This window comes from Lagopus leucura, unplaced genomic scaffold (genome assembly GCF_019238085.1).
Source record: "Lagopus leucura isolate 7727_CA_CO unplaced genomic scaffold, USGS_WTPT01 Super-Scaffold_100009, whole genome shotgun sequence".
Taxonomy (NCBI): Eukaryota; Metazoa; Chordata; class Aves; order Galliformes; family Phasianidae; genus Lagopus; species Lagopus leucura.
This window is the reverse complement of record NW_024962266.1, coordinates 26,509,559-26,523,659: the sequence shown is the minus strand read 5'-3', so window position 1 is coordinate 26,523,659 and position 14,101 is coordinate 26,509,559. Positions and strand designations below refer to the sequence as shown.

Below are 14,101 nucleotides of genomic sequence, written 5' to 3'. Positions count from 1 at the left end.
AGGAGAAGGAGAAGGAGAAGGAGAAGGAGAAGGAGAAGGAGAAGGAGGAGAAGGAAAGAAAGCCAAACTAGAAATATTATGAGTCCCTGAAAAATCTCATTTCTCATTGTTTAGGACATGCAAGGATGAAAAAACCACAAATGCCACATGCAAATTAGGGTACCCTATTTTTTTAAAAGATGCCTTCTTTGTTACTACACTTCATAAGATGTAGCTATGGCAAAAAGCACAGAAGGGGTTCTGAAGTTGTATAAAGCCGCTCCAAGCAATGTAGAGATTCTAGTGTTCAGCCTCAGAGGTGGCTGCTTCTTACCCGTAGTGATTTTTTCTTATTTATATCTCAGAAATAAAATTACATTTGATTGGTTTCTGAAATATATTTATCTGCATCTTTTCTTGTGTAACAACTATTATTTGTATAGATGATGCAAGAGTAGGTTCATGTAAGTGAACTTGCCTGAAAACATTATGATTATGGTGTCAGTACTGTTTTGAAAAATGGATATTAATAACTAAAGTAACGAAAGGCTACATAGTTAAGCTGACAAGATATGTTCAGCCTTTTTATTACTTAATATTAGATTTTTTTAGAAAGATTCTTTCTTATTGGATTATTTTTCTCCTGCTCCACCTCTGTTTGGGTAAAGGCAAATGCTAGAGCCAAAACAATACCACTACCTGTTCTGAACTGATCACACTGCAGCCAGGTAAAATTTGGAAGCCAAATCTTGGCACGCAGCTAGTAATCCTCACTAAGAACAGACTTTGTTAAACTTAAATCACAAGCAATTATAAACAAGCTTACAGTTATTCCTTTTGAAGCCCAAATCCTTCTCTGCATACTATCACATTAGAGTAGGATGGCCCAAAGAGGTGGTGCTCACTGGTTTGCAAAGATTAAATCTGCTGCAAACTGCCTTTTGCTTCTCATCTTTTGGTCTCTTCTTAAGGAATTTACCATTAAATTCAGAGCAAGACAGTCTGTTTTGTAAGATGTTCACTTCTGAAGCTTATATATTTCTTGACCTTCCTGCTAAGGCCATTAAGCGAAGGTGACTCTTAGAACAGAGAAGCTGTAATGCCTATGCATTGAGAAGCATGTAGGGACTGCGGCCTTTAGTTTTTGACCTTCACTGTACATTGTGGCCCTGATCCTTTGATTGCAGAATTGTTAAAAAGTATATATGGCGGTTGGCAAAAATCTTAATGCTCCAGTAAATGCAAAAGCCATAAATTCAGCTGCTGACCTTTTCCATCCAGGTCACATGTGACACCTACTGGAGTTTGTCAGGCTGGGTAGAATTTATAGGGCTCGTATAGGTATCATCTGCGAAAGCTGAACTTTCATGAAATGTCTTTCAAAGGTGCTTCCAAAACCCTTGTAAAAAGTCAGTATGTCTTTTTTAAGGGTATACATTCTAGATGCATTTTAAAAGGTCTCATCATGCCACCTCTGCAAATCTTCAACGCTCAGGAAACTTCAGCCCTTAAATGAATGCTCTTTACCAAACAAAGAAATCAGGCCAGGCGTGTAATTATCGTGATTACCAACTTCCAACAACCCCTCTCTGAGCCTGCAGAAGACACTAAAGGTCTGCGAGCTCCTTTCATTCTCACGAGCTCCTCTCTGCCCCTCCCTGAAATCAATTGTATTGATGGAGTATTGTCAGTCAGGGAAATATGATTTGATGGTATCCTAAAGCAGTTGCAAAAGAAGGGAAGGAATGCAAAATCTACTCAGGTCCACACCGTGAGCGTGAGATCAATGTTCTCAATAATACGTTTGCCTCCGCGTAGCACCCTAACTGTCGCAATTAATAATGTAGAAGGAGCTGATTAACTTAAGTAAAGTGCTCTCCACTGTGTAAACACATAAAGATCTATAGGGCAAAAGAGGAGTGAAAGAACAAAACGTCATTTTTATATTTTATGTGGACACATTCTTGCTTTCCATTCTGCTCTTGTAACAATTACTGTAGTAGCCACTCTGACAGAGTCAATAAATCGATCTGGGACCTGATGCAGCAGCGAGGCAGACTAATCCAATACAGCATTATCTGCAATGGAGGCTGGGGTGGGTGGGGGCGGCAGGAAACCAGCTACGTCAAGTAAAAGTGGTAAGAGTACACAGCTATCATCTGGCCTTATACGCCTAGCTTTGATTTGTGTGCGTGTGTGTGCACGCATCTGAAAAGGCTTGCGACTCTGCAGAAGGAAAATGCTCTACCCATGCTGCAAGTCCCAAGTCCCTGCAGTCTGCAGTCAGCCCAGGGCTGTGTGGCTCCGTGAGGACCAGCGCCCTGTTTGACAGTGTGGCCAATGGCACAGTTCCAAAGTGTGCAACCTGCTCAGGGCTGAGCATCCATGAGCCTGAACGATCTGGTGACTGCCTTCTGCCCCCCACAGAGGTCAGTACTGGCTCCCTCCTCCGAATGCAACCTCTGCCACGGCCACTTGCCCACCGACAAACAAATCTGGGAGCCCTTTCCCACGTACTGATAGGAACTGTCACTTTTTGTCAGGCTAAATGGCCACTGGGGTCTGGTATTGTGTCTCTGACAGCGGCTGCACTCCTCTTCCGAGGAAGATACAAGAATCCCTGTAGAGGAGATGGACCAAAACGATTTGGCCAGAAGGGAAGCTTCTTCCCACCCTGTGCAATAAGTGGTAGGCCTTGTAAATCCATGCTAGTGGGGAATATGAGACCGAAAAAAAGAAAAGACAGTTTCCTGCTGAATGGAAAAAAGAAAACTGTTTTTTGGCAGAAGTTCTTCAAGAAGGAGAACATAGGCCATTGTTATTAAGAAGACTTTTCAATGAAAACGCAGAAAATCATTGCCTTTTAGAGTAATTGTTTAGCTAAAGAAAGGTTACACAGCTTGTAGAGAATTTAGGAAGAAATTAAATCTCTCCAGCTCATTCATCATATTTCTGCATTTGCCAACTCTTCCCACCAGGCCCACACTTACTTCTTCTCTCTCTTCTCCCCTACTGTGGAACATAAGCAATGGCCATAAAACCCACAGAAAGGGTGCCTTACACACAGGCTTCCTGTTTATTGTAAGGAGAGGAAAAATGCAGTAAGTTTAATTGCTTAGTTTGGGAAATTTGTCTGTGTCCATTGTAAATAATTGCATGTTATATCTATTGGAAATAGGATGCTTAGTGCTAGTTTGCCCCCCCCACCCCCTGCAAAAAAAAAAAAATCTGAACTGCTCACTGGAGCCTATGAGGAGGAGGGAGAAAAAGCACAGGAAGAAGGATCTCCCCTGCTGAGGAGCAACCCAGGCATTTCTGGACTGATTTGGCTCCAGCCCACTTTGAAGATAAGGCCACACGATGGGGCTGGGAAGTCTTCTATGAACCTTTACCTTTATAGTGCAACATGTGCTTTCTTCTTGAGGCATACTGTTCTCTGCTGCTTTTTAAGAACTGATTTGAGAGTGAAATTTCATACTGCCCCTCGGCACGAAAGCTCAATTAAATGGGCTTTGTGCACTGAGCTGAACAGACAGTGAAGGGAATGGGAGTTAGGGAGTGCCCCTGATTTCTGGTCACCTTTGTATCCCCTCTCTGTGGAGCATACTCTGAACTTCATTAGCAGCTGTGATCAGAGCGGCACGTTCACACTCGTGCAGCACTGGGGACTGGTGGCTGCCGAGCTATTATGTGAGCAGGGCACATCAAGAGCACCATGACTGCATGCGGGCTCTTTGCTCCCATCATGGTGAAACCATCTCAATTTTAACTCAGGAAAGGGTTTGGCCCACATTTCCTTGACTAATTTCCACAAAAGCAAGTTTAATATGGCTAAACACAAAGAAAAGGAAGAATCTGAAATCTTTTGGCCTGCCAGGGTCTGAGACCCGCTCGTGCTTGGCAGAGATTGACACTGCTTTAGCTGTGCACGCTCTCTGCAGACCTATGTTGTCTTTTTAAAGCCATTTCCAGGCAACCCTCGAGGTCAGGCCTGTACAGCTGCTTGCTGGGTACAAGGTGAAAGGCAGCCCTGGCAATCAGCAGCTTGGTGCCAATGGTTGTGCAGCAGCATACTTTTTGCATCGTAACTTTCAGAGGTCAGGGTAGGGCTCAAGCCTGTAAGAACCCATCCTCCTTTAATGCCCTTCAGCCCAAGCACTTAGTGTAAATGAAGTGCTCACACATACAACTTCCTCGTATCACACCCTCCGATGTTCATTACAATGGCTCTGGCCAACCTCCAGTTTGGATCTCTCATTTTATATGCATTTATATGTAGGAAAGCAGACCCCAGGGCACGGGGCCCACACATGCCCACAAGCAATCCAAAACTCATGGCATTTTAGACACTGGGGCTCTGCTGGGAGCCTCAGAGGAGGGCAGCTCCCACATCCCATTGCCCCCATGGAAAGCCTAGAGACCTTTGCTAGCTTTGGGAGGGCAGAGACCCTTTCAACTTCAGCAGCTCTGGAAAGAAGCAGTTGCACACACCGCAAATGTCTTTGGATCTGTTCCTTAAAATTTCTATTCTTTACCCAGGACAGAAGTTATTCCAACACTCAAATCATGTTCTGAAACTGCCACTATGTTTGCTGCTATAGGCCAAGGGGTAGTCAGGCCCCTGCTAAAAATTGCTCTGCAGTTTAAGTTTCTTCCAAAGAAAACCCCATGTGCTCACCTAGCGAGGTTACCTGATGGAATAAGTGGTTTCAGTGGGCTGAACTGATTAAAAAACAAGGACTTTTAAATTAATATTCTTCATCCTTATTCATGCTCAAACACAAGTGGTGCATTCAGCCCTTGGGATAAGCACTCCTGTCCACCAACAGCCACCTGAGCAACAAGTAGTGCCGGCCTGGCTTATAAATAGTCCTGATCAGAACCCCCAAAATAAAAGGCCTGATCTTGTTCCTGCAGCCTCTCATGTTCTCTGCACGTCCCCTGCAATGTGCAAACCACTCGCAACCCCCAAACACAAGCTGCTTGCAGCAGCGAGCTGGTGGTCAGCTGTTAGTGCACAGCAGGGACAGCACAGACTCCTGACCTTGCCCTTCCTGCCCGCGGGCCAGCAGGTGCTACGTGTCTGAGTGAGCAATACCAGGCTGGGGAAATGGGAGACACAGGGGGGTGCGGAGGCAGAAAGGACAGGCAGCTTGTGGTGCTCATTAATAAAGCCCATCAACGTGGGGCTGGCAGCTCGGCATCCTTTTCTGGCAGCGCAAAGGGCAGGGCACCGTGGCAGAGGTTCAGCGAGAAGCAAAAAAGGAAAATCCCCATGAAGCAAGGCAATGTTTCATCTGTCGAAAGGAAAATGTGTGCACTGGTTTCTTTCTTCCATAGGGTGGCAATGGAACCTGGGCACAGAACAGCTGTGTGGTTTCAGCCGCAGGAGCGATCGCTCTGGATGAGCTGCATTAGCTCCCTGCTCAAGGTGCTGACTTTGATCTATGGATCCCAAACAGCCATTTGGTTTCGGCCCTTCTACCTGTGGGACCGCCTCCCAGCCTCCCCCCTGTGCCCCGCAATGAGGGGCATCATCTGCAATGCATTCCTCCAAATTAAGTGTCTGGGCAGCCAGGCTGGCTGTTATCACAGAAGGACCATCTACTCTGGAATTTGCCTCCCTCCCTCCCTCCCTCGCCTGACAGAGCTCACATCTGCTAACCTACAGGACACAGCAGAAAGCTCTTTTTTTTTTTCTTTCTTTTTCTTTTCCAAGTGCCCTTTGTTTTAAAGTGCTGCCAGTGGAACACTGCAGGTTGCAGTTTGTTTTCTGAAGGGATTGTGGAGAGGGAGAACAGTCTTTCCCTTGTCTCTGCAAAAGAAAGTAACTGTGCAATTAGAGTTTGATATGCACCTGAAGCATAAAGCCTTTTTCTAGAGAAAAATAAAAGCTCAGAAGAAGACCACTGTCTAATTAAGGAAACATGGAGAGCAGGAGCAGCTCTAGAGGAGTTAGCCATTTCCTTTGACTGTCAACGCAGTATCCCTTTTGCTGCCCTGCAGTGATTTACCCCTAACTTCATATAGGGCATTACTCTTCACAGATGGGCTTTTTGTACCTTTTTAAGGCCAAAGCAAGGCTGTGCTTCTGAGCTTGCTGCTCTTCATACTGGTTGTTATCCTGAAGAGCTGAGCTTTTTTTTCTCCTTTTATTTCTTATACTTTATCATGGTGCTAAGTAAAGTTATGGATCTACTAGAAAGGAATAGTTCTGTCCATAGCACTGCTGTAGTGAGGTGGTTCTGGGCCCCGTGGTGGAAGGATGAACAGATCGTTCATTGGCTGAGTTGTCTGTAACTTTTGGGTCCTGCAAAAGCAGAACTAGGGAGAACTGCTATTTCTGTTCTTTCTGAAAACTTGTATCCTTTCCTAGAGAAAGGGACAGGAATAAATATTTGCTTTTTGTGCTTAGCTACATTTCAGAAGCCAACTGGGATGAATCTGATATAAAGTATGTTTACATTTGAAAGGGTTTTTCCTGAAGCAGCGGGTCAGGAGGGTATATGGTGCATTTTCTCTCTTAAGCAGAGAAGAAAACCATTCACTTTCTCACAGGTGGTAAAACAGCTGATCCTCTGCTTCAGTGGCTGCAGTGAGAGGTGGTCAGTGCTCCATGCATCCCCATAGCCTCACCCTGTAGGCAAGCAGACTCCTGGCAGGTAGGAGCAATAGATGGGGTAGGCGGGTGCTGCTCAGGAGGTGGTGTTAGCATCCCAAGTGCAATGAGTGCAATTCCCAGGAAGACGTTGGGTAAGGAGGTGGCGAGCAGGGCTCAGCCTAGTAAACAGTGTTTAGAGGAAGTGGAGCTGCAGTGCACGGGGTACTTATGATCCCTAAAGGAATTTTGTACTACAGAGCGAAGTGAGAGCGTTAGAGATGGACCCGCAGTGCTGAGAGCAGGGTGAGACACCACGAGCTCTGGTCACTGCTAGCTTGGTGCTTCCAGCTGTGCAAGCTCTGAGCGCATACCCTGGGTTTCACAAGTACTTTTATCACTAGGCTAGGGGAAAAAAAAATACCAGCAAACCTACTCAGAGCCCTTTATTCTGTTGCTATTGATAGGCCAGTCCCTAATTAACGTGATGGTACTTTCCCATTCCCCTACCACTCTCCTTATTACATGCCCTTGGCAACATGAGAGGCGTATCTATTACTTAGTCATGAGGCACCCAGACCAGCTTGCTTTTGAAACTAAAGACTGTGTACCCCAGGCATACTGTATTTCTGATTTGCATATGGAAAAGGTAGTTAAAAAGCTGATGCCCCCATATTGCTTGCAAGTCAAGTAGCAAAAGTAAATGATTTATCAAGCAAAGGTTACAACACCTGTGCCTTTTTGTCAACAGACACAGAGGATGCCAAGTCAAGTGTTTCTTCTAATAGCTCAAACAGAAATTCAGATTCAAATAACCCCCCCGATAGGACAATTACGTGGGGAGCCACCATAGTGACAGAGAGATGGATGGAGGAAGCAGAGGCAGCATCTGCAAAAGCAAACTGACGGAGAAGTGTGTAAGTGGCTGAAACCAGGCCTGCCCAGCAGCCCTTCTGGGGCTGTGGTGACTGAATCACGACTGACTTAAATCAGTTTCATTCCTGCTCTCTTCTGCACAGAGCTGTAGTCTGACTACAACCTTTGTTGATACAGGAATACAGCCTTTCTCTGAGTAAAATATTATATAAATTGTAAAACATTCCTTTAAGGGATCATATTTGACGCAATCTGACATAAATTAGAACACGCTGCTAATGGAAATGTCTACTGCTAATTTTTATAATGCCCATTAAGAAAGGCATGTACTGTTTTTGGTTGTTTAAAAACAGCACAGGACAGAATGATCCTTGCTCAAATCCAGCCACAGCGTTGTACATTTGTCTGCGATTTTATTCCAATGTTCTGTGAAAGCCCTTGAATGCCCATGTATGGGAAATGCGACTTCTGCAGAACGGCACTGTCACATCCCTGTGCACAGACCCACTTTTGCAGCACTTTAAGTCTAATAACTGTGATGTATAACCATTGCCTATAGTCGAATGACCCGCCAGTGGGAAGAGAAAATCAAAGCAACCAAAATGCTGATCATAATGTCTCCTTCTACCTTGTAGCTGGACTGTAATCCTCAGCGGCCGGCCCCCCCCCCAACAAAAAAGAAAAGAGAATTCAGATATGGTCTTTGTTGTAACAGCAATAAAAAGTTGTTTAACCCTTACGTTGAAGCCTGACTTCTAGAAGCTGTGAGTGTTTGCTGCTTCCCCTTGTTGAAGGGAGCTGTGTGGCCTGACGGTTAGCGGTCCTCAGGACCCGTATTTTAACCCCAGTCTGAATGTACTATAAAAACCCTGATGGAAAGCAGCCACCCCAGCTGCTTTTAATAACACAGCCCTATTTGTTTTTATATTTTCATTTTGAAAGTATCCTAAGTGATCCTCCTCATTTATACACTAACGTCCTGCAAAAACTATTACAAAAGGACGTCTTTGTTTAGAGGAACTCTAGGTAAATCCCCAATCGTTGCAGCCAGTATTTTTACCTCACTCTTCTGATTTAAAATGCGGTCAACTTCAGAGTTATTTCATGAATAAGTAGTGAGTTTTACTCCCTGATAAATTATATATTTAGTACCAAGTGGGTTGCGGTGGTGCAGCGATGTATAGAAGCACAGAGATGCGGCGGGAGCCGGAGCCTGGGAGTCAGTCTCTTCCCCACTGCAGCATGTTTGACTTTAATTGAAAGCCATGCTCCAGTATTGTTTTTCATATTGCAGCACTGTTATTCACTATGCTGCATTATGGAGAGGCAGCTAAAGTAAGGCTAGAGCACTTAAAATGATTCAAGTCATAAATAAGGAGGAGAAGAGTTTACAGTCAACAAACTTCTCTGGGAAGCCGCTGCTGCAGGATGCAAGGAAGTTTAAAATATTTTCGGAGACTTCATGCTGTTGTGTCCTACTCCACGATCAATTTACCAACTAGTTGTTTTTCAAGTCCTCTGGAAAAGGTAACGTACCATTCTCCAAAGGGTTTCAAGTTTCCTGAGCTATGGAGGGAAAGACCAAATGCTTAAGGACTTTAGCAGCGTACCTAACCATTCCTGCTTCCTGCCTGCAGTGTATTTCTGTGTATTCCAGTTGTCCCCAGGACTGGAGAAATACGATTTAAACGTGAAGGCACACGAAAACTCATCACGTAAATGAACCGAACAAAGGAAGAGGCCTGAAACTGGGCTGCAGGCTGTGTTTTGTTAACGCGTGAACAAAAATCAGAACCTGATGGGTTAAAGCCCCGCTCTGCACTGCCGGTGTACTTTCTTTGACCCTATTTAATGCAGAGAAGGTTGGAGATCCAATGTAGTTTAACCTGCGCTGTCGACAGAGCTATAAACTAAAGCCCCTAACAAATTGTACACAAAGAACAGATAGCAAGAAAACACGTTGTGTTGGTGGCTGCGTGGCTGCAGCCCTGCAAACTGAACACCCTGGGTACTGAGTGCCCCGTGCTGCATTGGGAGCGTAGGTGCTGCCATCACAACAAGGAGGGCTGCGGGTTGTGACAGCCATGAATCTGCACGCTGATGAGACAGATGGACAGAGATGACTGGAAACAACTTACAAGAGCCAAAAGTAGTACTCCACAGTTTGCTGGTCCCCAGAATGATTGCTTATTAATTAGCACCGCCACCTCAACACAAATATTCCTGATGCTCGCCTTTGGAAGAATTGTAGCACAGTTAAGCAACCACTTCAAGCAACAAACTGCAGTTGTCCTAAAACACTGCTTCTACTCACTTTTTTATACCTTCTCCCCCACGATAACGTGATATTAAGCATTGCCTTAATTTTTTCAACATCTGGCTCAAATTAGCTGCTAACAAAACTGCCAACAACTATTTTCTTAATCGACCCTGGGAATTTGATACAGCTTGGAAAAAGCACATTTAAACCTTGTCCTTCTCCTAAAGAAACACAAATGTTTACTTGAGCTTCTGATTCGACCGTAGCAGGTCTATGAATTCAGCTAACCCAGCTTTATAGGCCTGCCTCCACCGGACTGTTTTCTCTTTGTGTAAGGAAACAGATGTGCTCGCAATTACAGAACCGCCTGCTCGCTCAAACCCCCGTGCAAATGCCCAGCCAGGAATTTGAGGCTATTTTTTCTGAATGTGGAAGTCTTTGGCAAAGACTCCCACTGGGTTCAGGAGGGGACTGAGGTGCACGGTTACCTGACGGCTCTCTCTCAGCTCCTTTGGAATTGCAATTAAATGCACTGTCTAGGGAACAGCTCGGAGTCAAAGCCTGAAAACTCAGTCCTAGAGGAACAAAATGTGCACTAGCAGCAATATCTTAGAAAGCGAGAGAGATCTTTCCAGTCACAAAAGCAGCGTTATTGCTACGTAAGCCCAAAAAAACACAACAGACAAACAAACTGCAAGTGACATTTCACTGTAGTTACTGAGACCATGTGGGTGAAGTGACAGCAGCAATGCGGCTGGCTCCGCGGGGACACGTTAGAGGACACTGAAGAAGAAGAGGCTGCAGGCATACAGAGAAGTTGAAAGCGGCCCACCTGAGTCTGTTGAGGGATATTTACAAAGCTTGGATCCCGTGGTCCAACACTGACGAATCGGTTTGCGGGGGAGGTGCTGGGTGTCGAGTAGGCTGTGAAGGGAAGGGACACATGCGTTGAGGAAGCGGCACTAGATTGCACACGAACAACACCAAAACACACCATCTCAGAGCCACCTAAGCAGATGTTTAACATAGAAATGTGCAAACGTTTTAGAGAGCGAGAGTTTGGTTTTAGACACTGGCAAGGCTCGGCCCTAATGACGGGGGCCATGTGAGAGCTGGGCCAGGGCTCCTTGCAGTAACAGGGCAGCGCCGTGGTGCTGGGAGAGGTGCAGTGGGAGCCTGGGGGTGGTCCTGGCATAGCACATGCATCCCTGCTCTCACTTTGCTACGTGGGGTCTTTCACAGAGGTTGCAAAACAGTGAATTTACTGAAGTGCTCACTAATTATTTCGTGCTAATCCAGCATTCTCTCTCGATACAAAGTTTTGGTTTCCATACTGCTGTGGTCTGCACTCTCTAAAATGTTCACTTGATGTGTTTGACAAACTAGGAAGATCCTTTCGGTAAAAAATTAATGGGTTGCAGTTTCACTGGGTGGTAAGTGCAATCAGTCTGAAGGCTGAAGCTGCCTTTAAAAACTGGAATGGCTCCCATAAATGTAAAGCTATTAAATGCAATGCAAGCCAAGAACCCAGATTACTTCCAAACTTGAAGTACTTTAATGACTTTGTTGTTGCATTATATTCTCCACTGCAACCATCCACCAATGCCACGTACTTCCAAATTCAAAAGCTTTCAATGCATTTCAGTCTCCCTCTCATTTGAGAATCCCCCATGCAATCTTCTCCTCTGTTCAGTATTTGCATGTTCAGATCTAAATTGAAATAACCTAAATAGACCCCTTAATACCAACAGCGATTCCATCTATTTTAAATATATTTATGGGAATGCATTCTGCTGAATAAAATCCCCAGACAATCTAACTATCCAATGAAGAGGGAAAAAAAAACAATGTCTAAAGGAAAGTTTTGTGCCAAATTCCAGTCAGGCTAAACATAATGTTCAGGCCTCAACACTACAGAAAGATGCAGTGAGTTAAGAGTCAGGGGAGACACTGAGCTGTCTGTGCAGACAAAGCCTGTTGCCTTTCTTACAGCAAAATGTTCGGCGAGGACTCATTGCGTTGGAGAAGTCTCTGGTTCGAGGCTGAACCAACCCAACAGTCCATATCATCCACTGCCCTCTCTAACAGAGATCAGAAGCAGATGCACAGGTTCTGATAAGAGCCACATCATTTACTTTCCCAAATTCTTTACCACCCTCTGATTACTTTCAGCTGAAGGACAGCCCTGTACTCCAGTGCCTGCGGGGGATTTCCCACTGGTGAAAGTGCGGGCTGCCCACGCAAACTCCTGGCATCCCACAGATCCCTTTGGTGAGGGGTTCCCAAGTCTCCAGGAATGCAGAACCCTTCCCTTGGCTCTCTACCTGAATCTCACAAACATTTCCGGATGCCTTCTTCTTCTCACAATTAAATGAGACAGCAGAAGTCACCCGAAGTCACCCAGGAACTGCACAGCCTCATTTCTTACTGATCTGAAGGGAGATAAGGCACTCTTGTCTTCCAGCAGTGAATTTTCCCAGTTGTTTCTGGTGAGAGGAGCTTTAACTTCAGAACAGCTAACACTTTGCTATCCCTCACAGAAATCATGCAAGGACCACCTTTTCCTCTCACAGATTTAAAGGAATTTTTAAGTGCACTAGTTCATTTTTCCAAAATGATTTTACAAGTTGCACGTTGGAATATCAACAACTACACTGGTTGTTATCCCTGTCTGCAAATCAATGAAGAAGTGAACCGAGTCCATTTGGTGAGTTGTTCTTGCCTTTCTGCAGTGTTAATTTGCTTAATAAATTTAAAGAAGCCAAAAGTTTGAAAGAGTTCATCTCTGTTGCTGGTGCCACATATAAAGATTTTTCTGCACTGTTTTAAAGTTTGGTTTGTTTGTTTTTTTTTTTTTAATGTAAGTACTGAGCCCTGTGTCATGCAAGAACAAAAATTCCTTTCACAGTGGAGAAATCAGAAATCAGCCATATGCTGTTTGGTTCCTCTGGTGTACTTCTAGGGAAGCCAAAAGAATGGAGAGGCCATTCAATCCGTCAGAGCAGGTATGTCCCCACTCAGCAGGGAAGGAACTCAAGACCTTGTTTAGAGTTCCCTGTTGGCAGATACTTATGCCAACTGTGATATTTGGTAGAAAATCAATGGGAAACCATCAGAACGCTGTCTTAAACATCTTCTGCATGCAAACAGATCCCAAAGCTTTTAAATACAAAGTTCCATCAAGCTTTTCTGGGTGAATTACTTCGTACACCTTTCTTCCATAACGCTTCAAACTATGTTTAACTTCTCGAAAATATTTGGATGTCAGCGTGGTATTTCCTTAAGGGCACATAACTGCAGTGCTAGAGCCAAGAAGCGGAGCACTGGCACTATGGGGAACACACATGCTTTGCACTGGGCTCTCCCAGGCTGCTGGACCCACTTCACTGCAAAATGTCCTGCGATGCTGGAGGATTTAACTGGTCGTTTTGGCTCAGAATGTTACATTGACAAGGAATGATTCTTAGCAGTGACTTCTGTTACAGCACAGGGAACTGGTCAGAAAAGGGAGCAGCACCCAGTATTGCTGAGACAGTCTTCTTGCCATTTCTCAGAGTCCTGGTGTGTATACCCTCGTTTGACATGGAGGTGGGATCCCTGAAAGTCCTGCTTCTCCTGATCTCAGTATTCAGCCCTGAGATTAACCACTCTCAATGGTTTATGCTTAGTTATATTGTTTTGTGGTACGCCCAGATACCCTAGCCCTGTCGTGGGATCTTTACGCTCCTTTTTACGAAAGGGAAAAGCCACAGCAAGGAAAGGAACAGAAGCCAGGTCTCTGAGGCAGATCTCCTGATCTCTATCAGCTTCGCTCTGTGGGAATTGCACAAACCTGGGCAGTTTACAGTAGCCCACAGGTAGCCCGCTGGGCTTGAGTAGGAACATCTTCCTGCCCAACCTAGTCTTCCTGCTACTAGAATTCACTGAGGGTTGTTTGCAACATCATAGCCCAGAGCCAAGGAAATGAATGTGATGCCACAAATTTGCTATGATGCTTCACTTCAGGAACAAGGAAAACAGGAGCTGGCAGGGAAAGAACATTTGCTCACACAGACAGCTTTGATATTTAGCCAAAATGGCAAGAAATTGTATGAAAGACAAGACAAACAAACAGTTTTGGGAATGTCATGTATTTTGAAATTGTCGGCAGTAGCTGAATGCTAATTCAAAATATACTTTCCTGAAATCATTTCTATGAAGTATAAATGTATTTTGTTTATCAATTCTGGATTGAAAAGAAAAACTTTTGGTTGATAATCTGGATGAGCAATAATCTAATGAACCACTATGTCTGTCTTTCACAGACCAAGTCAACAGGTGATAGAAAAAGCTGTACTCTTTACAGAGGACCGGGAGCCAGTTTTGCAGTTGTGGAGTTGTAGTGAGAG

The 14,101-nt window shown here is 44.7% G+C and overlaps 1 protein-coding gene across 15 annotated transcripts in view; it reads right to left on the bottom strand.

Annotated features, from left to right (window-relative positions):
- Positions 1–14,101, bottom strand: part of NFIA (nuclear factor I A) — a 233,890-nt gene that overhangs the window by 14,292 nt on the left and 205,497 nt on the right. For 12 of the 15 annotated variants that reach the window (XM_042873513.1, XM_042873516.1, XM_042873500.1 and 9 more), the window contains one exon: positions 10,546–10,637. The exons of the other annotated variants lie outside the window; for them this stretch is intronic. In XM_042873513.1, coding sequence (XP_042729447.1) covers positions 10,546–10,637 — 92 coding nt within the window. The remainder of the gene's footprint in view (positions 1–10,545; positions 10,638–14,101) is intronic. 15 annotated transcript variants of the gene reach the window in all.